Source organism: Musa acuminata, chromosome BXJ1-5 (genome assembly GCF_036884655.1).
Source record: "Musa acuminata AAA Group cultivar baxijiao chromosome BXJ1-5, Cavendish_Baxijiao_AAA, whole genome shotgun sequence".
In the NCBI taxonomy this organism is placed as follows: domain Eukaryota; kingdom Viridiplantae; phylum Streptophyta; class Magnoliopsida; order Zingiberales; family Musaceae; genus Musa; species Musa acuminata.
In genome coordinates, this window is record NC_088331.1 from 10,449,239 (window position 1) to 10,474,271 (window position 25,033).

The following is a 25,033-nucleotide window of genomic DNA, read 5'->3' on the forward strand; positions in this document are numbered from 1 at the left end:
CAGAACGTGGCATGAAGACATGAAATTTTTAAACACCCAATATCACAAACCCAGCCCCAAGAGCCACCTGTACTTAATTTATCATATGAAAATTATGCACTTTTACAAACTGAGCAAAAGAAAAGAAAATAAATAAAAAAGAGAACCATTCAAATAAAGAAATTATTTACATCTTTTTACCTAGGTATGATTATTTGTGGGAGCCTCCAGCAGCGATGCAGGAATTCGGGTGAGGTGTGACCCTCTGAGGAGGAGGCTAATGAACGCTGTAAGATACAAATTTCACATGCAGGGCCAGAGGTTTATGTACCCCAAAATCTGATGATCTGTAGTATAGCTGCAGTTATCAGCTCACTCAGTTTGTCTGGTTGCCAGATCCATGTTCCTTGGTTAGATGTCAAATGTTCTAAATGAAAACCCACAGCATACGGTTATCTTGCTTGGTAGCTGTCATCTGCATAAATGGAAACACAGGCATCGGCTGCACCAGCAGCAAGGAGTACTTTGTATGGATGGAAAGTGAGGCAGCTAACAGAACCAATTCTCTGAGCCATAAATGTAGGATAGTATCTGATGATGCTTAGTTGCTCTCCTCTTAGGCTGAAGACCTTAACTATCTGCTTGGCTGAGCCACTTGCAATGATTGGAGCATGGCGATGAATTGCCAATGCAGTAAGAGAGCCCCTATGTGCATCGATAGTGAGATATGGCTCAGTTTGATTTCTTATATCCAAAAATTGTATATCCCCAGCTTGAGATGCACTGACAATCTACACATGAACAAATTAACATGGACTGAAGCATTTAACCCATATTAATTGATTGAGATAACTTCACCAAATTAGGTTATCCAACTAAGATCAATAATTCAGATTGAAAAATGCAAAGGATCATTTACAAAGTTCAAGATAGAAAACTTTCTGACCTTGGTCGGATCAATTCCAGGTTGAAAACCAATCCCAACAACTCTTTCCACCCTTTGGGTATGTGGTCTAGCAGTGCAAACAGGCCTACAAGACCAGACGAGAGTATACCATCAAAAGAAATCACAAAGGATTCTCTGACGGTGCATGCAAACAAGAATGCCTTCCTTGGCTCATCATATACATGTAAAACATTAAGTTGTCTAAAGAGTAACTGGCTGAAAAATGCAAGATGATCTAATAGCAGAAAAGCAACCAGGCCTGTAGTCATGAATGAGTATTTGTGCTTCTTACATTTCAGGAGCGCGAATGTCAAATATTCTTACTGAACCATCAACAAAGCCAGCTGCTAAATGACCCCAGTGGACTTGGGAAGCAGACTGCAAGATAGAATAGACTCAGACATTGCCAAACAAACAATGGTTGGAACAAATGCAGAAGGACAAATGTAAAAAAATCAAAGTAACATGCACGAAGAGTTAAAATATCTCCAGAGTTCACACAATAAATACCGGATTATACATTGCAAAAACCCAACTTTTGTAGCTCTAAAAAATTCTCTTTAACCCCATACATCAGATGGAAGACCAAATTTCAACATCTGCTCAAGCAATTGAGTCTAGTTCTATAGAAAAACAACTAAAACAAACCCAAATCTGGAAATTTACATCACTTGACAACCTACAATACTGGCATATATGGTACATATGTTCTTATATTTTTGCCAAGCTCTAGAACAAGAAAAAGTTGTACCAAAAGAACAGACATGAAAGTTAGATTCTATTCATAACTAAAATTTAAAGGACAAAACATTACAGATTTATAGGTGACTACGTTAGTTTTCTCTATCACAAATGTATTAGCATGAAACATGAATGTTGGAATTATTTAATACTTTTTGATGTAACCTATTAGTAGCTTGAGTATATAATATAATAGTTATAATGTACATGGTGGCAGTGATTCATGACTCAAAAGGTAAAGAATCTAAAAACAAGGAGAAATAGATTGTTAGTCACAGTAAAATATTTGGGTGCAAAAAAAGATGAGGGAATATGGGGGAGAGTGGTGCAATTCAAAATATAGTGATGTTACAAATGTGATATTTTAATGACAGAAAGGAGTAACACTGACAACTAGGAGCAACAGTCTGCAATTGCTGAGAAACCATCATACTATCTATCATGTACAGATTATCAAAAAGGTTCCAAGAGCACCATAATTAACTAAAAACTTGCATGAATAGTGTGTGCCCTTTTTGAGTCCACCCTATCACCTTTCTGTTGTAATTTACTACATAGATATCTTTTTAAAATATAAATGAATAATTAACTATAAAGCTGATAAGACATTAGGGCATGATTTGTGACCATTGCATGTATTTCGACGCCGAAGCAAACTAACTTTAGAGTATAAGGTAATACGTGGTACATACAGCTCTAAGCAATTAAAAAAGTAATATAACACTTCACAGTTCACACCAACTAATATAGTAGACCGGAGCAAATTAAATGCATCGAAGTTAAGGAAGTTGCTGAATTTTATATAGAAATCTGTTCACTGATAATATATAGCTTGTGTCAAGGTTTCAATTTCAGGTACTAGATCCATAGCAGTCGTCCAGAGTAGATCCAAGCTATACTAATATACCATGTGTTGATACGTTGGTACGTACCGAGTCTTGTAAAAAGCACAAAAAGGGACTGAAAAATAGAAAAATTACTGCCCGGTATAGGGCATGTACCAGACAATACAAGCCCTATACAATATAGCCTGATCTGCTTGTCGGTATTTCTGATTCGAAAATACCACCAAGTATTTTTAAAAGTGATAAACATCAAGGTCCCAAAACGCTCGAGGCACTAGGCGCTTGCCTAGGCACCCGCTCAAGCGAAACGAGGTGCTTTCAATATTAAAATTTTAAATATATATATTACCATTGATAAATAATTAAATATGATCACAAAAATAAAAATGCCACATCAAATTGGAATCACAAGTACCAAATTACATCTCTTGTATCAACACCTACCTAACACCTACCCAGCCTTTCCTCTTTTATACCAGCCAAGTAAGCTACATGGCTGTTCAAATGTTCCCCTTTCTTCAGACCACTTAAGTGACTGAGGTTTCAATTCCTAATTTAAGTTCTAAAAAGGCAAATAAAAGACAGCATGGTAGCTCCCTTTTATTTTCTTCTTTTCATTACTTTTGGAATAAAACCTTAACATTTTGATGTAACTCCATTTATCACTATACTTCTAGTGCTTAAAATGTGAGTAACAAAAGGGTAGGCTATAAAATGAGAAAGAGAGATGGAGAAGTAAATGACGAAAGGCTGTGGAGAAAGGTGGAAACGGGCAACGGATGAAGTGGATGAATCTGCAACGGTGGACAAGGGCTCAAGTCGCCCTTGCAACGCTTCATTTAAACGCCTAGCCAAGAGGTGCTATGAGGCATTCAAGTCTCGCCTCACTTCACCCAAGCACCTTTTGAAAACACTAATACCATCCATGATGAACTACACCGAACGATATTCCAAACCTTGGCCTACGAATTTAACAAATTGGTCAATAAGAGATGTTGCTTAAAAGAAATAGCCAAACCCTGGTTGGAACATTAGGACTTCTCTTAAAAGCATTTGAATATGTCAACATGTCTTTCAGTAGTATTTGAAGTTTCTGAGAAAAATGTAATTGAAGATACCAAGCGTGATGGATAAAATATACGTACCAAAAGGGTTATATCCATTGATAAGTTGTGAAGGGTTATCTCTCACCTAGTGATTTAAAAAGCGCTAGGCGCTAGACCACGTGAAACGAGACACTCTGAAATATTAAACTATAAAAAATATATGATACAATTGATAAATATGATTATATAAATAAAAATATGACATTAAATTGACTGAAGAAAGCTTCAGTCAATTAATCTATTTCGGACGATAGTAGTGGCGGAGAAATAGATTAATTGATTGGAGCCCTCTTGTCTCTCTCTTCTCATTGTTCCCCCTTTTTTCCCTTTCAACTTAATGCATACTTGTGTCGATAAAACAACATTTACAAAATCCTTGAATAAGATCACAAGTGACTAGGATGAAATCAAGTTTACATACGATTGTCGTCTATAAGAAAGAGATAGGCCAAGGGCAGAAATAATCTTATTTCATTTAGCCGAAACAATTTTAGCAAGTTATGATTAAACACCCCGTTAGCAAACATGAAACTGAGATCTTACAAATACAAACAGATTTCCAAAAAAAAAACAAATGGTGCAGGTGGCCAGGAGACCTCTAATTAATCTATTTCGGACGATAGTAGCAGCGGAGAAAACCTCGTACGACAGTAGCAGCAGCGGAGAAAGCCTCAGACGACAGTAGCGATGATGGAGGAAGCTGTGAATGACAGTAGCAATGATGGAGAAAGCCTCGGATGGCGATAGCGACAGCGTTAGCAATGGAAGCTGCAGACAATGGCGTCATGGGCAAAGGAGGCTTCAGATATGTCCATCGGTGGTCCTCTCCCTCGACGGTGGAAGGAGCGGCACACAGAAGCAGCAGCGACGGAGGGAACTACGCATGAAAGCTAGACCTTCGGACTCATCCGTTGATGATAGAGGAAGCGTCGGTCCTGTGCGTCGACGGCGGAGGTAGCGACAGAGGAAGCGTCAACGGTAGAGGCAACGATTGTGCTAGGGTTTATGGCTCGAGGTCACACAAGGGGGCGAGGGGTGGGTTTTGCAAGTATAGTAACATTATGTAGCTTAGTTGGCTCAATCGAACCAACTAGCTACTATTTAACCGAACTAGACTTAACAGTCTGGTTCGATTGCATCGTTTCAGTTGGGCGCTCGCCCGAGGCGCCCGACGCTTGGGTTCAAGCAAGCGCCCAGGCTACACTTCACTAAAGCATGCCACTTGGCGAATCTGTGAGGCGCTCGGGCCTCACCTTCCCTCACCAGAGCACCTAAGCGAGCACCCAGGTGCCTATTTAAACCCCTACTCTTAACATTTCTTCAAATAAGTGAAAGATTCATTAAATTATCATACATTACCCTGTTCATATGTCAACAAAGATCATCCAGAAATTTACCAAATAATATACAATAACGATTCAAATCTCAGGCTAGTATCGATATTAGTCCTTGAATAGATTAGTATGGTTAGACATATTGTGTATTAGTATATCCCTGTATAGGCCTATATGGGTCAAGCTGGGAGAGGGGAGGACTGAGAGAGAGACAAAAGAGGGAAGAAGGATGAGGCAATAGTAGAGGAGAAAGCAGAGGATATAGGTGTAACATGGAGATGGCAACGATTCAATCAAGAAGAGGAGGTGGGGAGGGGGGAGAGAGAGATGGAATAGAAGAGAGAAAAGGGAAAAAAAGAAAAAAAAAATTAAGTGACACCTATCGGGATATTGGTACAAGGCAATAGGGTTACCATCAGTATTGGCTAGCTTACCACACAATAAGTTCAGTACGGTGGGCTTGATGGGTAGTATAGCCCATACCAAAATCAGCTGATCTTACTTCCTATTGACACCAACGAGATATTAAACCAAGAAATGTGCCCCAAACAAAAGCACGGTGAGCTTGATGGGTAGTATAGCCCACACCAAATTCAGCCGATCTACTTCTTGGTGAGATCAACAATATATTAAACCAAGAAATGTGGCCCAAACAGAAGCATCAGTGTTGACGTTGGCACATGAGCCCTTGAAAGGAAATAAAAACTATCATAGAAATCCTCTTTCATCTGGCATTACTCCAACTAAAGCATTGTTTACCAAAATCAATGTAGTTGTATGCAAACCTAGAGAACTAATGTGATGAGAAAAAAATTCCCAAGGGCCTATTGTTAAAAATAATGTAAATTCATGATAAATGTTTTAAGATAGACCAATCAAGAGAGCGTATATATTTTCCTTGTCAGTTTAACATTTACTGAGGGTTAAGGCAGGCCTCACTCCATTTCACAAAAAAATTATATCATGTACAGCTTTCATAAATTGTTAAAAAATATCGTGGTTTTTGGCCAAAGCAGATGGCTCAACAAAGCATAGTCAACAACCAAAAACAATAATTTTGTGCATAAAGCTATTGGCCAAAGTGATCCATGTTCACATAAAGCTACAGAAGTCATATGTTCAAGACTACAAGAACGACAGAACAATTTAGAGGTCAAAGGAGCAAACAACACACAGCGCATTAAATTGTTACTCATATAAGGGGAGAAAATAAAAGTAAGATGCTTAACCAAAACGGCTGTTAATTTGAGTGGACTAGTACAATTCTGGGTAGCTAGTTATTAATATAATGAAGAAACTAATGAAGAAAAACATATTAAAGGTCAAGGGCTATTCTAAGTAATTTAGGAACTCTCACTTGGCAATTAATATAGGAGATGAACCATTCTATGAGTCATATTTTAACAGTTTTTAGTGGTAGGCCATCAAACATACAATAATAACAGATCCATGTCAATATTTGCTCTCACAGTTATATGCTGCTTGATGATTTGCAATCCTCCCAAGGTTTGAGCTCAGCATTTAATGATTCAAAATAGTTCATGAAGAACATATAAGCCGCTTAATATTTATATGGTCCTCTCATCTTAGATTGGAAACCAAGGAAATTCATTCCTTTACACAGGAATAGAATAGAGAATCTCAGAAAGTCCCAGTTGAGATAGACAATATATGGTGTACTCATCAAGTAGAAAGACAAATTATAGGTAATACTGGCAGCCAATGATCCATCCAAAACCTTCATGCCAGATGAAGGGAGACCAATCTAGCAGTCAGAATTGGGATACTGGCAAACTCATACTAAGCAAATCTAGCTCTTAAGTTCTATAATAGGCTACCAAATAATTTGAGCAAAAAAAATGCTTTAACAATTTAATAAACAAAGTAAAGGAGACCAACAATTCCATTAAAAATTGCTTAAAAATTCCACATCTACCACTTGCACATAGTACAAGACTATAACATGACTTCTAAAGGAAAAAATCAATGCATTGGACACTTAATGTCAAGTTCAGTTGGCAGATTTGAATCCTAGGGACGAAAGAATATTCCAGGCAAAGATTCCAGATTTGTGGTCATGCATAACCAAACTCGCTCTCTAGTTGAGATTCTCTAGTTCCTATAATGATTACCAAGAAAACCTTGACAGTGGAAATATTAGAGAGTTAGAAACCCAAATATGAAGACATGGCACCTTGGTGCATGAGGCTCTCGCCAATGCAGTCTGACGTTCACTATGATCAGCCTTACCCCGATAAATAAAGATGACCGAAGATCTCCCAATTACATTGTGTGGCATGAAATTCAAATTCCTGGGTATGGGCAGGCAGCTGCAAATCCTGACCCAACTGGTAAAAGACCTTCTATTTGACTAGAAGGAATCTACTGCTATCCAATCTAAGTGGATCTCTTAGATTAGTGAGATGCCTCCAATACAAGTATCATGCCAGCAGGTCAAAACAAACAGATACACATTCCCAACCAGACCCACTACTGGCCATGCATAATCTTAACCATGTTAAGCAAAGAATTCCAAAATAATTAAATACTGAGACATCGATGTTGAAGAATCGAAGGTGCAGAAAAAAGACAAATAGGTGGTAAAACTAAATGGCTCATGAAGGCCTCTTTAAAAGAAAAGCATATAAAGGCTGGGATTTCATATGAACTAAGCTACACATGACTATGCAGTCTATGCTAACATAAAAATAGTCCCTACAAAAAAGAATGAGCAAGACAAGCCTCACCAGTGCTGATATGCTACTGTCAGATGATGATGGAATAGAGCTGACAAGTTGCTCTTTATCCATATCCCAAACCAGGATTGATGATATCTCACCCGAAGCATACTAAGTCAAAGATGATGCTCAGTCAGAACCACATTCATGATAACTCACCAGATACTCACATAAGGCAATTTATATTTGGAAAATATCATACCAAATAACCAGATTGCTGCTGCCAGTCCACGACTACATTTGTGCCACGAACAGCAGCCCGATGACCTTGCATGGCAGAAAATGCTGTCACAAGTTTCTGCTTCCCCTTCATGGTGTAATTTTTCCAAAAGCAAACATTTCCATCACCTACATTACACATGATTATCCCAACCAAAGTTTTATACCAAGAGGCATTCTACTGCTACAGGTGTTGCTTAATAATATAAGAAAGGTGGCTTACTAGAAGCAACTAGAAGCAAACTGTCATCAAGCTCATTCACAAGACACAGTTTAGATATTCCTCTATCAGATGACTCACGATTATCAAAACAGTTCAAAAGAGTAGCTTCTTCATAATTCCATACCCTGTGAATCAACATAATTGATCAATAAATTATTGATCAATTGCATCACAAAAAGCGTTAAAACAGGAACCTCAAATTTTAAACACTTAAAAGGCCATGTAACTCTTAATACCAAGCTCGAAATACAATACCACTACCCAATATTAAAAACCTACCACATCAACAGATCCATTGAGTAACGCAAGGAAAGCGACGCGCATACACACACAGGAAAGCCATGACCCAATATTAAAGCCCTACCACATCAACATATATACTGAGTAATGCAAGGAAAGCCACACATACAGAAAGCTGTAAACTCATCAAAGCATATATAACAAGCTATATACCATGATTTTAATAGTACTTAAAAGCAAGGTCTGCCGTACCGTACCATACCGTACCGTACCGGCATTTCGACCCGGGCTCGGTACCGGTACGGTACGGTATACCGCTCGGTACACTCAGGGGTACCGAGCACTGTAGTATTGCTACAGTGTTACAGTGCTCGGTACGGTACAGGATGGTCCGCGTACCGCTGGCCTGTCGGACCGGTACAGGCGGTACGGTCCGGTACGGCAGACCTTGCTTAAAAGTTAAAATCATTAATCAAGAGCACTAAAAAGAAAAACATTTATATACCTTCCTACAAATAATTTATGTAAAGGAAAACACCATGACTTTCTAAAAGACTCCAGGAGGGCGGTGGGAAACAACATATTTTTAAACGCATCCTCTTGTATTTAAAAACATTAAAAAATAAATAAATATTGAGAAAGGATCAACTTCATAGTTTGAAAAATCAAAGATGGGATCGGGATTGGCCCATGGCAGTGTGATCCTATGGGCTGGATTGAATTGATGGAATCAGAATCCATTAAAATAAAATGAAAACAAAAGGAGAAAAATATCAAATAATAATAATAATAATAATAATAGGAAAACACTAGAAGATAACACATAATTATATATAATTTTATGTAACTATATATGTGATTGGGATATTATATATGAGCCCCTCTGATAAACCTATGACAGGTCACACGGAGGGAAATGACAAGCAACAGTTTCTGTCCCGGAAAAATCAGTCATTAATTTATTAACCAGATGACTGATCTTTCTATAACTATCAACAACTACTAATGTGATCAATCAACACAGATTTGGCAGAAAAACCCCTTTAGTTGGATTTAATTTATTGCCATCCATGGTTACAAATGCACATAAGTGATTGTTTGACCAATATAAAAAACAGGGCACATACAAGAAATGGGGAGGCCAACTCACTCTTTGAACTTCTTTCTGAGTTCTCAACATCCCCACATTGGTAAGACACTGACTTTAGCATAGGAGAACCTGCTGGGATCATTAGCAGCAGTATTTTTCCATTGCTTGGCAGGTCAGCACATCAGAGGTTCAAACAATGGTGCATGTGTCTGGCAAAAAGTCAGACCAAGGATATCAAAAATCCATAAATGCAGCCCTTCCATCTCTCTCCAGGGTCACATGCTCCTTAACCATGGTGAACATTTATTCGAACTGGTGCCCTTTACCATTTTTCACTTTATTTTCATTGCCTGTAGTAGCCGATTTCAATGAAGAGAAATAGGGAGGATACAAGAGAAAATGAAGATACTGTTGATTTCTCATGTCTGACCACAATAATTTTAACAAGTGGAGAGGTATTAACTATTAACTTTATCAGGTAGATATGTTTGGTTTCAAACTCCAATTCTGATCTGTTTGAGCTGGGTTTGACTTAAGAATGCCACCTTGATTCAGTTCCCACACGACTGGAATCACCTTCGTTAACATGCATCTAAAATTAATCACAAGTCATACAAAGAAAACTCGCTTAATACTAGGTCTCTATAGAAGTAAAATAATTGACAAATCACCTATCACTTTAAGAACATTTGTGATGCCATATGCTGTGGACCTCTCTGTCATTTGGTTCCAGACCCCTTTTTCTTTCTCCCAAAGGTGTAAGGATATGACAAGAGATTTCTAAATGATCCTTCAGTGACATGCATATCAAATTAATCTCATGTCATACAAAAAAACTCACTTCACTCTAAGTCTACATACGAGGAAGAAAGTAAAACACTTGACACTTCACCTAACACTTCAAAAACATTTGTGATAATGTGGTGAGAGCCACTCTTTCATTTGGTTCTAGTCCCTTTTTTTTCCCCAAAGGTTCAGAAATATAACAACAGACTTTAAATGATACATTTCTTCTATTAATCCAAACAAGGGAAAGTGATCTTTCCTTCTTTTCTTTCTTCTCCCTCCTATTTGCCCTTAATCATCTCCTCTCTTTTCTGTGCAAGTGAATGTCCAAGCCTAAGACTTCCAAAGATACAAGGCTTTAAAAGACTTTGTTATCTTCCATTCTCCGTTTTTGTGTTAATGCGCTACTGAGATTCAAATTTTAGATTTTGGGACAAGATGACTGAACTTATGCCCTCATCTTCCTCCCAAAACCAAAAAGAAGAGAGTTCAAAAGCTAGTGATCTACACCAATCACAATCTAGTTCTTTAAAAGAGACATTCTAACAAAACAAAATTTCACAGATCCAAAGAATAGATAAAATCAACAATCTGTTATAAAATATTATGTAATCATCACCTGTATCCTTGCTAATAACCAAATGATTACAATGAGTACTTAAAACATTAAGAGTATGATAATGTGACATACAAACAAGAGGCGAAATCTTTTTCAGAATAAGCAAAATTTTCATGGACAGTCTAATTAGTTCAGCATCATAACTACTAACTGTCAACAAGCAACAACATAACCATGAGGTCATCGATCAAATCAGACCAAGCTTACTTGATGCATGTCTATAATCTAACAAGGCAGTTTCAAGAGACATACTGCAACATGAAATTTTGCTATAGAACAATACAGTCCAAAAACTATTATAATGTTAAAACCAAAGAGAATAATAGAAGGAGAAAAGAGTTCACCACCCGAATTACCTGATTTGTTCTTTCTCATCAGCAGCGACCACAAAAGGAGAAAAAGGCAAGAGTAATGCAGCCTTCGTGCCTGTTTCATACTTGGTATCCCAGCTAGCAATTTGATTACCAAGTTTACAATTAGCTGGATCAAGTATACAGTAGAAAAGTCAAACATGCCCAGAAAGAAACATGATCAAACATCATTTTAACTTTTTAGACAATACAACGAACAGAAATTGAACATATCAGCCTACTTACAAGAGTGTTGACATTTGGCTATACCATCCAAAGCCATTCTCTCTCTTTCTTCTCTCCTAGCAACAGTTTCTTCACTGTCATCAGTGCCAGCGAGAAGTGGCCTTGAAAAATGAACACAACTCCAATTGTAAACAATTGACTGTGGAAGTAAGCTACGTTCAGAACTCTCAGAAGATCCAACAGCCCCTATAAGTGGATCAGCTAATCCAGTATCTGGAGAATTTAGTTGGTGTGGCCTGAACTCTAAAGAGCACACTCGGCGCAATCCTGTCAGATAATTTTGCTTAGGAGGGCTAACAGGAGGTGTCCGGAATGTCATTGATAAATGACCTGCATCAATTAATCATTTTATAGTGAAAACTGCAAAGTTCAATACCAATTATAGAGTGCTACCAATTAAAACTCGAACAATGAGAATAAAAATTACCGGCATTAAAGTCAAACCATGAAGATGAGCGAGCCAATCCAGAAAGATTAGAGTACTGAGATGGAGCTGAAGAATCTCCTTGGTGTATACCCCCACCACCATACCTTGCAGTTCTTGCAACCACTAGTTCAATACCAATTATAGAGAGTGTTCTTCGGCCAAGGTTCGCAACACGAGGAGATGGATCCTTTGTGATATTACACATGGCCAAAATAAACTGAGAATATAGAGCACTGTCAAGAGTTCTTGATCTAGAGCAATTGATGATCCCATTAGTAGTAGTTTCTTTTATCAATATACCAGAGTCAGAATGATGAGAAGAATCATCAGATTGTGGAGAACCATGCATCATACCAGTTGATGCAATGGGACTACTTGTCGATATCCTACCATCTCGACCAGCAGCAGTGCTGTCACTACTACTTCTCAATACAGGACCAATACGTGAGGAAATGGTGCTTCCTACCTGCATCAGTTGACTGGGACAATAGCCACTAAAATTATTAACATTAGCCAAAGATGGCAAGGAGCTCAGAAGGGAGTTAGACTGAGGCTTCAGGTATTCAGCAGCAATTGACTTCAGATGCTTGTTATGACCAAAGGCAAAGCGGGCAAGAGCTGCCAAACAATTATGTGAATATTGTTTTACAAATCAAATTAAAAACAAAGTACTCATCAAAGTCAAATAGTTCATTTGCTACCGAAAAAATGCAAAACCATCTTTTAAAAAGCCAAAGGATAAGAGCAAAAAAAAAAACTGGGTCAACAAAAGATAAAATACAAAATACAATTCAAGGATTAACTATTTTTTAACAAGAACACGAAAAAAGAGAGAGGTCTCAAGGAGCACATTTGAAATAGACCCCTTTTTACAAGTACACAAAAAAAAAAGAGAGGCCTCAGGGGAGCATATTAGACTTTCATGTACACACTAAGAAAATTTGGATTGTTGCACATACCTACAGCGACCTCAGCCCTAACCAAGGGACTCCCATCCCCAGCAGCTTGTAGAAGATTTCTAACAATATTCAGCTCAGATTTTATTTTTTCATCATCATCAAAGTCCTCATCACCTCCATGTCCATCACCAAATGAGACAGATCCAACGTCAACAAGGGTGCCCAATGCAAAAGCAGCTGCAGCTCTGACCTGACAAACATACATTAAAATACATAAAATGATATTGGCAGACTAAAATATTGATTACAAACATGTAAAGAATTCTTACCTCGGGCTGTGGCTCTGACAATAAAGGTGCAATTGTTGCTGGTCCATCTGCTTGCATACCTATAATTTGCGCTTCTGGAAAATCCTCCCACAGTTTTCCCAGGCAAAGACAAAGCCACTGAAGAAGTAAAGGTTCGGTTTGTCCATCACATGGATTAGCAAGTTGCAAATGTTTCAAACAAACATGTATCAGATTTGCTTGAATACATGCTTCTTGTCCCCGCCGATGTCCATCCACAACAACTGCCAAAACAAAAGCAGCCATTGCTCGCTGCTCCGGATAGGCATCCATGCTATCAAGAAATCTGATAAAATATGCATGGCCTCCATCTTTCACTAGATCTACTTGACAAGACTGATATTGCAGGGAAAAAACTATAAATTAGTCATTTGTCCTACAGCATTTGATGCCATAAATATTAAATTAACAAGAAAAAGTGCATTTATTTTCTCCACATTTTATTAAGTCCAAACCACTCAACAATCATCAATAAAATTCCAAGTACATAAAAAGAGGCAGAAACAACTAGTGGCCGACCCAACCAAAGATATACCTTATCAAGAGCAAGAATCTTGGTCCAAATGAACACAAGAATTTGACGCAATTCCATTGCAGTAGTTTGTAAAAGTTTTAAAACATACGGAAAGATCCCGACAGATAGAGCCTGAAAGATCCAAGGTATTCAGTTGAAGCATGTACATCCCAAAAAAAGTATTTAAATGCATTCACATGTGCAAAAGATGGAACAAAGACAAGAAATCAGCAATAACAAACCAGATCTACAGCCCAAGCTCCCATATCAAGGAATCTTCCTAAGAGTACTAGTGCTCGGAATCGATGAGATTGACTTAGTAAAACCTGGAAAAAAAGAGATAAAAGAAGGAATTCAACAACAAACAGAAAAGCAACAAACTAAAGAGAAACAGGAAATTGTACAAACATATAGAACTGAAACATCTTAGGGATAGTAGAAACAGCAAACAAACTACACTGAACTACAACAGACTCATCTAAATTTACTTCGTAGTCCATACAGCAATGTCAATCCATTTTAGTGATTTCGTAATCAAGGTTCACATCGTCAGTCATATGACAAGCAAGAACATAGAATGATAGTAAAATAAGAGAACTTCCAGGACTCCAATCATAAAATGATTATGTACGTAAGAAATAAAGGTTTAATTAAAACAAGCAACTGTCATATACTATTTTGGGACAGCCAAATGGATCACTTCCTGCATTTTAATTAGAGGCAATATTGTGGGCATAATCCAAGTATCTCTCTTCAGAGATATAACCAACTCTCTCTACAAAGCTAGAAACCACTACAAAGGTGGGTACTTGGTTGAGTACCCACCTTACAAAGCAAGCTAAACTCAGCATCAGAAAGCAGCAAAGCATATGAAAAGATAAAAGAAACAATGAAACAAAATCAAGAGGTACTCTTTTATTGTGATTGCATATACCTGAAGAACAATTGGCAATTGCTCTGGTGGCTTCTTATGTTCGGAACCATGATCCAGCCACACCTCAAAAGCTGTCAGTTGCTCGGTGAAAAAAGGGCTTGGCTGATTCAAACAAGTCAAAATATCAATCCAGCATAACAAAGGTGAAAAAAGAAAAAGGCAGCTCAGCATACAATGAATAATCTAGCCGCCTCTGTAACACTGATCAAGATGCTACCACAAAGAAAAACTTAATGTCAATGTAAATAATTTCAAAAATAACAAAATGAAACCTGAAATTCAGCATTTGGATCAGCAATCAGCTGTGGGAGCTTAGACAAGCAAATCTCAGCAGCCATGTCCCATGCATCCCTACAAGAAGTCAATACTCATGCTAAAACACGGCATCATAAAAGGTATAAGATGACACAAAAGATAAGAAACGAGATAGAAATTTGCATCCACATGGTTACCACATATGATGCTGATGAGTTGGTGCCAACAATGGATAAGAAACTGGGGAACAGTTTGCAGCTCGCATTATTCGCTCAGCGAGTAGAAAATTGCGAAAGAGACTAGCAACTAACAGATCTTGCCTAAACAGACTCTGAAAAAGGTCTGCACAATGACATTTAATAACTTTGTGTATCATCCTTTATTTTAGCACTGGATTCTAATTACCAAAATATTCTGGAATTCAATGCTCAAAAAATATATCAACCTTAAAAAACAAAAACCATTATCGACAGTACCATGAGGTAGGACATTCCATGCAATCGTATCAGTAACAGCAATGAAAATCCAGTTCAGCTCTCCCAGAAGTGTCTTTCGGTCATTTTGACGGCCAGGAATTTGGTCAATAAGAGAATGGGTAAGAGATCCGTGAAATAAAGAGCGAGAACAAAACCTGAGCAGTAAAGAAGATGAATGTTAAACACTCCAAAAAAAACTAAAAGTCACCATAAGTTACAGATGTTTACATAATATGCAAGTTCTTTTTGTTATGCCAAGGTATCCATATATGCAACAAAATCATGCTTCACAAATCCATAAAGCACAGGAGCATGTTAGGAAAAAAAATTATAGATGAAATAACATATCACAAGCGAAACAAACAAAACAGATGAAGTTAATATCTTGCAGCAATCACTCAAAGACAGACATAAAAGGAGAACAAGATGTGTGCCTAGAACAGCTAATGGAAAGAATTTCACCAAACAAATCAGGCCAACCAACACAAAACAATTAGAACTCAAGCTGGCTTCTATTTTCTGATGCACCAGCCATTGAATTCAGACAAGATAAATTCAATCAAACACTGAAATAGACAAGTATATGATATCACACTCAACATTTCCATCATTTTTATCCCATTTTAGAGGCCAATTGTCCAACTGGACAAGGCTCAAAGTCCACCTTAACTTGGATAGGCATGTGCTAGTGAAATGAAGATCACAATGCTTTACCTACATCCATTTTCCAGTCTACTTGCATCCCCAACTTGGAAATTGATTTTAATTATTTGTCAACCATTCGAAACTCTGACAAGGAGGATGGCCTAAGCTAATGAAATGACACTAAACAAAGCAATCAAGTACCTACATCCACTTTAGAGACCAGTTACACCCTAATTTTTGTTTTAGTGAAAAGAATTTGTCTGCATGGAAGTTGCAATACAACTAGAACACATGAGCAAAAGTTCATATATTCCTCAAGAAAACAGACATGTCAGTTAGAGAAAAGTACATACAGTTAAAAAAACTGACCATCGCAATGCCATTTTAATTGGAGTTGTAAGGCATGATGTGAAAACATCAGCAGGAAATTCAGCACTCTGTGGAAGAGTCTCATGAGCTTCACAAGCAGCAAGCAGAATACAGTCTTTAAATGAGGCAGAAGCACCAGAAGAGTTCGAATCTTGCCGCTAAAAGTACAAAATACAGCATTAAAAAGCATTAAAATATAGCATAACACTACAACTTCTTAAATTGCACACATAAAGACTGTCTAATGCGATCGTGAACCTTTAAAAAGGCACTGATGATCATCCCTGCTGCAGAGCAGTCAAAAACATATATTGAAGGAGATTTAAGCCAAGAATCAAGCTCACTGATAGGCAATGGAATATATTGTGTGTAACTCTGTTTTCAATGGAAGAAATATGACAGTTAGACATCTAAACAAAGTTTTTTTTTTAAATCCAGCATAAATCACCATTCTAGTATGATGGAGAAAACCTTGTTGAAAACCCAGATTTCTCCATTAGATGTAGGCTTCGGTACTCCATGTCCATTATAATGAAATAGAACTCTTTCTGACCTAGCATATTTGCGACAGGTATTACAAAGCTTCTTGACTTCCTCCACGGTGGGATCCAGTTGAAGTTTATAACGAGCCTGATATTCGATTAAAGTATATATCCCAATAGTAAATCTAATGTGAAATACAATAGCACCAAAGGTCAAAATAGGCCTACCCGAGGTTGCCAGCGTTCATACTGTACTTGCAATGCCTTCCCAATTGTCTCAAGTGCCTTTGGAGCAGCCATAGAATATGGATCTGGTTAACAACAAAACAATGTTCAAGTATGTATAACTAAAATCAAATGCAAGTCAGGAGCATGATTGGACAAGTAACAAAAATTTAGCCAGAGACAAGTAGACCAACTAACTACTATCTGCAACAATAAGTTAAAACATGGTAAGTTGTACACTGAGTATAAGGTCACAATTAAACATGCATAGAAGTTTCAAACTCTAACAGAAGAATGCAACCTATATAAGAAGATAAACTACAGATGCCTCAGAGGATACCACACATAGGTCTTATACCATAAAAGAATCATCAACCTTGTTGCAGTGTAAAGATCAACTGCTGCCATAATGACCAAGAGATTTCCCTTGTAATGACACTCTTCTTCTAGAAGACAATAATAAGTAAATATAGTTTCGATATCTAGTCATAATCCTATAAGAAGCTCAAATTTTGAGTATCCTCATTCGTTTTCGTTTATAGGATAAAATTTTTAAGTTTAATTAAATGACTCACGTGAACCAGACCGAAAATATCCACAATCATTGCAGATCTAATTTGGTCCATGATATGAAATATTTCCTGAGTTTACAACAACAAGAACAAGCTCCTGACGACGACAACAAATATCGCTAGTCAATCAAATCATTTTTTTTCTCTCCTAATGCATCTACTTGTAATCCATTCACTTTATCTAACCAGCGCACCTATTGGTTTCCTATGAACATCTCCTGATACAGTATATGAATATATTAAAGAAACATTAATTATCTATTTTGGTGAAACTACTGAAATTACAAACATAACAATCCAGAAAAAACATTAAGAGCATTAAAAGTTGTGTTCATCTTCACATTAGCCAGTTGTCAAAGCAACTCATATACTATGAACACAAAGAATACCCCTACGCTGGTTGCTAGCTTATGCATATTGGAGAAAACCCCCTTATCATGGAACAGCAATTAGTTTTATGATAATAAACCACAATTTCCTTTCAGATTTCACAACTTAAATCTTATCAAACATAAAGTTCGTTAAAGAAAATACAAAGAGGATCTCAAAATAAAATGTGTCAGCTGTCAGTATCTATTGATATCATATGATAGCAACTTACAAGTTCCAGAACTTTTAAACAACCAAAACAAGGAGAAGGAAGAAATTATCAAATTAAGATAAAACATGTCAGCTGTAGTATCACATGATGTTAGTCCAAGAAGCACGGTTTATATTTCCAAATTAAGGACTAAATATACAAGTCCACAAGACAAATATTTTCTTCAACAAGCACTTTAAAATTATTTCTCAGAAATAAGGTTATCTTTCCAATATCCATAGTTACTGCCCGAGTTACAACAGAATGAGCCACAACTATTTTATTGTGAGTTTCAGGTAATGTGCTTTAAAGCAGAAAAGTTAACATTGCATCAACCTAATAGCAAAATTAAATTATTGCACATAGCAATTTCTGAAGATTAATGGTTTAGATGCCTTCGATCTCAAAAAATGATTTAGTTGATCCTTGCTATTTACATGCAACTCAACTATTACAAAACAAGTACATATACCAGTTTCAAAATATGAGATCTCTTGAAACATGACAAACATAAGACACTAAGTATCATCCATACCAAAAGGTGTATACACAATGGGCTACCAAATGCAACAACAACGGCACAGAGGAATCAAACATGACTTAATAAATTAGAGTTAGAGAAAGAAAACTACAGATATAGATAGCTCTTCAAATTAAAAACTCAATACAGAAATCTTAACAAAATTAACCATTATCAGGGCAGCCAAAACATCAACAAATGAATTATCAAAATTAAAATGAACAGAATTCTAAGAGATTGACACAAGAAACAAGTCCCAAGTTACCCATCCAGCACTCCATTCGGGCACATGGAGAAATTTTTATAACATCTGGTGGATCAACACCAATATTTAAACATAACACAAGTGCAACACACCCAGTCTTCATCTGCAGTGAAAATAATATGTATATTTAACATCATAATTCAAACTGAATGGAATGCAAGGAAAAGCATATTTGTAAATATATATAAATGTCCATAGGATCTCATAAAAAATAAAGAGTAAAAAGAATAAAATCAATCATCACTACATTCAAAAATCATGGTAGTGCACACACAAAGAGACCACTAGCATCAAATTTAGCAGCCTAAATCTCCATGTAAACTGCATTCAGGTGCGAATAGATATTATAATACCTTAAAATGCTTAAAACGCACAAATAAAAGCCACCGAAAGAAGAAAATTAGAATTTGCACCATGAGTACAAAATAGTAATCATTTCCCACAAATACAGCCATATCCACAAAGCAAACTTCAGTAAAGAATCACATAAATAAACTAGAAAAAAGGAAAAAGAAAGTTTAATTTTATGCATCCAATAATTGACATTGGTATATAATAGTAACAATAAAAAAAAGAAAATACCGTTCAATAAATTCACATCAAGAAATATTACACGAGTTGTTAAGGATCACGCAGCAAAATGTCTGCTCAAGAAACCACATCATGAAAATGAATAATGAAAGCAGTACCACTGTTTAAGGGCATGGCAAATGTAGTGAACCCAGATATCTACAAACCATCAGCAACGACAACCTTGTTATTTTGTATCAATGTTAAAACTAAAATAAAATTAGCAGTTATATCGTCTATAATAACAAAATCCCAATATTGTCTATTAAACCAATTGAATCCCATAAAATTTCACTTTTTCAAAATAAGCTACAATAACTTGTGCTAATTTCCAGCAGCCTTTAAAGATAGGCAAACTACTTCAGGGTATATCCAAGCTATCACGACCCGTCCCGCTGGATAACTAGATCCATAATTCATAAGCCTAAAACTGGTCTTCCATATCCATTATGGGACTAAATCTGAGGTATCAGACAGGCTATGTTACCAAAGCAAACTAGTGCATGGTTGTTGTCACTACTGATATTGCACCATGGCACTTGTACAACTTATGCAAAAACATCAAAAGTAAAACACGCAAGCGAGAAACGGGCCTTACTGATTGCATTTTATGTTCACGCAACATGAAGCAAATTTTTTAAGTTCCAACAGATTGTTAAGGTATGTAAAAGAAGAGAAAGAGACGCAATAGAAAATGAGGATTATCTAAAAGCACAAATAACCTACTGAGCCAATGGGAAGAAAAAAGGGCCCAAGGAAGGTTATCTTATAGTTAACTTCCATCAGCTCTTCTACCTTTCTTGCTACTTCCCTTATCTTTCTCCTCATACACTTCCCTTATCTCCTTCCACCACCTCCTCAATCCTCCCTACTCACCACATTACCTTTTATAACTTTACAATCTCGTGAATCAAGGTCACAAGTTCCACTATTTTCAAGAATTGTTTTAGGGCATATGAACTTTTTTTTTTGTCCTCCATATTAGTATATTATGATAACAGGTGAAAACAAACCATAAGCTGAATGTACAAAATATGAAGCAACAAAGTTATATAATTTGGATTTTGCAAAATACTCTTCAAAGGTAATGAAGAACCAAATATTTCACTGGAAACATTAAAATTTAGCAGATTTAGATTGTAAAACATGCGAGATTGGCATATGAATATAATAACTTGGGAATTCTACACAAACTCCAATCTTTGAGTCTACCTAATTCAAGAATGAACTTATAGTGTCCATACAAAGACTTGAAATCAAGGTTCTTAATTTCGCACCGAACCGGCGTTTTGAGCTTTGCTCGATGCAGTAAGGTACGGGAGTACCGAGCGGTACACCCTGTATACAATATAAAATATAAAAAATAAGAAAACGGAGGCGTACACTGCCGCGGCGACATTGCCTCCTCTTTTCGTCGCGTCAAATGAGGAGAAGACCGCATATAAAATATAAAAAATAAGAAAACGGAGTCGTACACTGCCGCGGCGACATTGCCTCCTCTTTTCGTCGCGTCAAATGAGGAGAAGACGCGGTCTTCTCCTCATCTGCGACGTTCGACGAAGACGTTGAAGGCTGCAGACATCTCCGAAGAACGCGATGAAGGCCTCAGGCATCTCCATCCTTCAACGAAGAACACGACGAAAAAGAAGCCAAGCCACCGCCTCTCTGTTACCTCCTAGATCGAGATCATCGAGGGAGGGCAACGACGGATCAGGAAGCGTCGAGGTTCTCCCGATCTTCCCTCTTCTCCCTCGACGTTTCTTCTTCCCTCGCTGCAACCAGGCTGATACTGCCCGATAGAGGGCAGCGATGGTAGAAATCAACCGTTACCGCCCGATACAGCCCTGTATCGTCTGATACGAGGCTAGATCAACGGTATCACCCGATAGTGAGCGGTCCGCGTAACGGTCTGCTGGCGGACCGGCACGAGCGGTATCATTCGAAATTAAAATCCTTGCTTTAAATTATACTCATCAATCATCATATTCTCAGGCACAAGGGACCATAATTCTAATAGCCATAGGGTGAAAGAGGTTGTGATTGAGACATAACTTGGAGGAAACCCAAGGTTACCTAGAGTGCTAATCACCCTGGTGGTTGTTAACTTAAAACCTAGTATGGATTACCCATAAAAAAGAATAGCTTGAGAAGTAAGAAAATGCAAAGAGAAGGAATTGGAAAAATACAAAAAAAAACACACACACACAAAACATAGATAGGGTACATAGGAAGGAATGATGCTTCGGCAGACTGCCCCCATTTCGGGCAATCGAATCTGCCCATATAAAAAAGAAAAAAAATCTGTATAATCGTGTTTGCCTTACAGCGCCGTCACGCACCGTCTTTGCCTTAATTGCATCTCACACATGCAGGACACATCGCATGACCTAGCCACACACCGCCACCACGCACTGCCGCCTATCGAGTAGGCCACTTCTCGTCCTCCTCCTTCATCTTCCTCCATCACCTCCTCTCCTTCTTCCTCTTCCTCTGTCTTCCTCCGCCGCCTCCTCTTCTTCCTTTCTCTTCTTCCTTTCTCCTCCATTTTCTTCCTCCTCCTTCCTCCATTGTGCCTTCCTCTTCTCATTCTTCTTCTTCAAAACACCAGTACATGTCGATGCACCGATAGCGACAAGTATGTAGTGGTTTGGTCGGGGACCGACATGGGTCCGGTGCATGACACGGAAATCCTTGTTACATAGATTAAAAAATAACAAAAAGGAAAGAAATCAAGAATACTAAGGCATTACTTTGTTTAATAGACTACATGCTAAAATAAACTGATGAAGTATGATGATGAAAAATGAATAATATGCATAACAAGGCATGCTATTTACAGCTGCAGATACATAGAATAAACTGATAAATCAGGATGACAGTGAATAATATGTATGGCAAGGCATGTTACTTGCAACTGCAGGTACGTACATGCTCTTCCACTTTAATGCAAGGACGATCACCACAAAATATAGCTACAAGATAACTAACAGTATACGAGCCAATAGACAACTTATACGGCACCTATAAACAGTATAAATTAATACATTACGATTGTCATAGCATGCCGGGCAAAGCGGCTGCTAGATTTAGTGTAAACTGGCATCTAGGCAAAAGCATTTTTCCTGCAGTTCCTCAGTAGTGAAACAAAAAACATCATCAGTTACGAATATAATTCATTCTTTTTGTTTCACATCAAAAGACATGGTCTCCATGGCCTCTTTAGTGAAAGGAAGTTGACCTTAAAAGGGCATTTATTATGTTTCCCTGTAGTCTTCATTGTGCCAATTTCTCTTAAATCTAATCACCATAAAAAACATGGAAAAGAGTTTTGTCCTAACAGGTCATTGTAGTCATAAAATTCGCATCCAAAATGCTTTTCTACTCTTTTGTTACTAAAAAAAAGGGTTTCTTTTCTCTCAGCCTCTTTTGCTCGAAACAGATGTATTGCCTCCTAATGTTTTCATAATTTCAACTTGTTTTATGGATCCTACCATTTCATAAGTATGACATAGCACCAATTACCTCAAACTATTAGCCAAAAGAAAAGGCTGAAGACAAGAGCAAAGACAAAAGCAAGTTCCTCTGATATCTTCTCTCTCTCCTTAGACTTGCAACAACATGCTTCAGATCTGAACAATAAACATTACCTTGCTTCTGATAATCTAGGTGATAGATCCCTGTCAAGGAAACATCATTGCGCCGTGAAAATAAATGGAACGTATATCCCCACTACCCTCACATTCACAAACAAGAAACCTTCACTAAATAAACTATCATCTCTGCAACCAAATGACTCATAAATTTAATCACCTGATATTACAAATCAAAACTAACCCAATCAGTTTTCAGCAGAAAAATATTTCTTGACGAATAATTGATGCAGAACATTGCCACTTCCAGCAGGTTTCAAGTTCCCATTCCATCACAGAATATCAATAAATGCAAGTAAAGTTCTCTAACTGAATTCAGCCAAGAACCAATCATCAATTAGATTGTTTACATTCCTCTTTCTCTTTCAAACATTTCTTTCATACTTCTAACCCTCCTGTTTCAAGAATTGCTTTGCTCGACAATAGCGCCATAGATTATCAAAAAAAAACCACAGGTTTCACCTGTTCTTCACCAAAGGCTACTAATTCATAGCATTTGGAAAAAGGAAACTGAAAAGGAGTTGCAGAAACAAATTACCCGATCCTTGGGCCGCCACTTAGACACCAAACCATTGTCGGACGGCCCCACCGCCGCACAATCCTCGAAGCCCTCATGCCGGAAATCGGATAGCACGACCGTGTGGGGCAAGTAAGCCATGCCAGTAGCCGTCGCCCCAGACGCCCTCACTCCCAGGTTGGCCCCTGCCGGGGCCGCCACCTCAGGCTCGGTCCTCTGCGAGGCCGCATCCCCGGCCCCGGCCCCGTCCTCCCCGCCGGACAATCCATCCAAATGGTTCGAAACGGACGCCGAAGACCCAGACAACCTGGACGGCATCAGATCTCCCAATGCCATCGATTCAAAGCCCGATAACTCAGCCCTTCCCCAACCGGGCCGTCGTCATCGCCCCCCGGATGGTAGGCCTCTACCCCGATGGCCACCTTGCAAAACCCTGGCACCGATCGGTGGAGCCGGGCGGCGCGGCCTATTCGACGAGTACCGTTGCCCAGCGACGCATGGCGATCCGCAAGATGAAGGAGAAGCAATCCATCTCTCCGAACCCCAGCCGCCTTTCCTCCGGAAAGCTACAGAAATCTTGGGGATGGAGGCGAGTTTCGGAAAGAGAGAATTGAAACCCTAGAATTTTCTTGTGTGCGCGTGTATATGTGTGTGTGTGAGAGAGAGAGAGAGAGAGAGAGCGGGGTTGAAGGCGGAGGGAAACGGGAAATGATAGGAAAGGAAGAAAAAGACGCGAGCAAACGGGATAAAAACATGATCGAAATCATAATAATAATATTATTATTATTATTATTATTATTATAAAGTCACCGGCCAAATTCATATATATATATATATAACTTATTATTCCAATAATAAAAAAATGATTTTTAATAGCTTTCTTTTTCCAAATGTTCGACTATTAGGAGATAAATATTAAAAAGAGAAAACAACGACAGATTAAAAGCGGGAGAACGGTTTCTGATGTAGGCTTCGGTTGCACCGAACCAGCTGTCATGTATCCTGCGACCCGAGGAGTTAAAGGTGACGTTGAGCTAACGAGGAGTTCATTTACGTGGAGGTTTGGGTTGCGTCACCATATCCAACAGTGAGATGGGATTTCATTACTGTACCTTTTGCTCCTGAGCGAACCACCGTGGAGAAGGCAGTGATGGTGAGTGACTTATAAGCTGAAGTAGATTAAATTAGAAGACAGTATCGCTGAAAGTTTGAGATGACTTATTGTTCGAATCGCTAAGGATATTGACTATTACCCATCAGACATTTATATATTTTAGTATTATTCATTTATAATGTAAAATTAATCGGAATGTTACATTAATTT

General features: G+C 37.9%; 1 protein-coding gene across 2 annotated transcripts; it reads right to left on the reverse strand.

The window, feature by feature from the left end:
* Nucleotides 1-42: 42 nt before the first annotated feature.
* Nucleotides 43-24,417, reverse strand: LOC135673751 (regulatory-associated protein of TOR 1-like). 2 transcript variants are annotated; one of them, XM_065183013.1, is made up of 24 exons: nucleotides 23,731-24,417; nucleotides 18,973-19,075; nucleotides 17,039-17,121; nucleotides 16,800-16,958; nucleotides 16,587-16,703; nucleotides 16,329-16,486; nucleotides 15,315-15,469; nucleotides 15,036-15,180; nucleotides 14,856-14,934; nucleotides 14,584-14,685; nucleotides 13,892-13,975; nucleotides 13,671-13,781; nucleotides 13,118-13,471; nucleotides 12,849-13,038; nucleotides 11,890-12,507; nucleotides 11,463-11,792; nucleotides 11,223-11,346; nucleotides 8,411-8,491; nucleotides 8,132-8,256; nucleotides 7,892-8,037; nucleotides 7,699-7,800; nucleotides 1,218-1,303; nucleotides 926-1,010; nucleotides 43-770 (listed from the first exon to the last, which is right to left on the reverse strand). In XM_065183013.1, exons 1-24 carry the CDS (start codon nucleotides 24,043-24,045, stop codon nucleotides 432-434), a joined length of 4,191 nt encoding a protein of 1,396 aa, XP_065039085.1. In that variant the 5' UTR covers nucleotides 24,046-24,417; the 3' UTR covers nucleotides 43-431. The 2 variants fall into 2 exon arrangements, with proteins under 2 accessions (XP_065039085.1, XP_065039087.1); XM_065183015.1 differs by lacking the exon at nucleotides 8,411-8,491 and having other exon boundaries at nucleotides 23,731-24,416.
* Between the last annotated feature and the right edge of the window lie 616 nt (nucleotides 24,418-25,033).

Bases quoted from the DNA above. Each gene is read 5' to 3' on its own strand.
- LOC135673751 (XM_065183013.1), bottom strand. From the start codon at position 24,045: ATGGCATTGGGAGATCTGATGCCGTCCAGGTTGTCTGGGTCTTCGGCG. The intron at 19,076-23,730 runs GTAATTTGTTTC...TTTTCACTGCAG, and splicing joins AGTGGCGGCCCAAGGATCGG to ATGAAGACTGGGTGTGTTGC. The intron at 13,976-14,583 runs GTATATGCAATC...CTTTTTTTCCAG, and splicing joins AATTGCCAATTGTTCTTCAG to GTTTTACTAAGTCAATCTCA.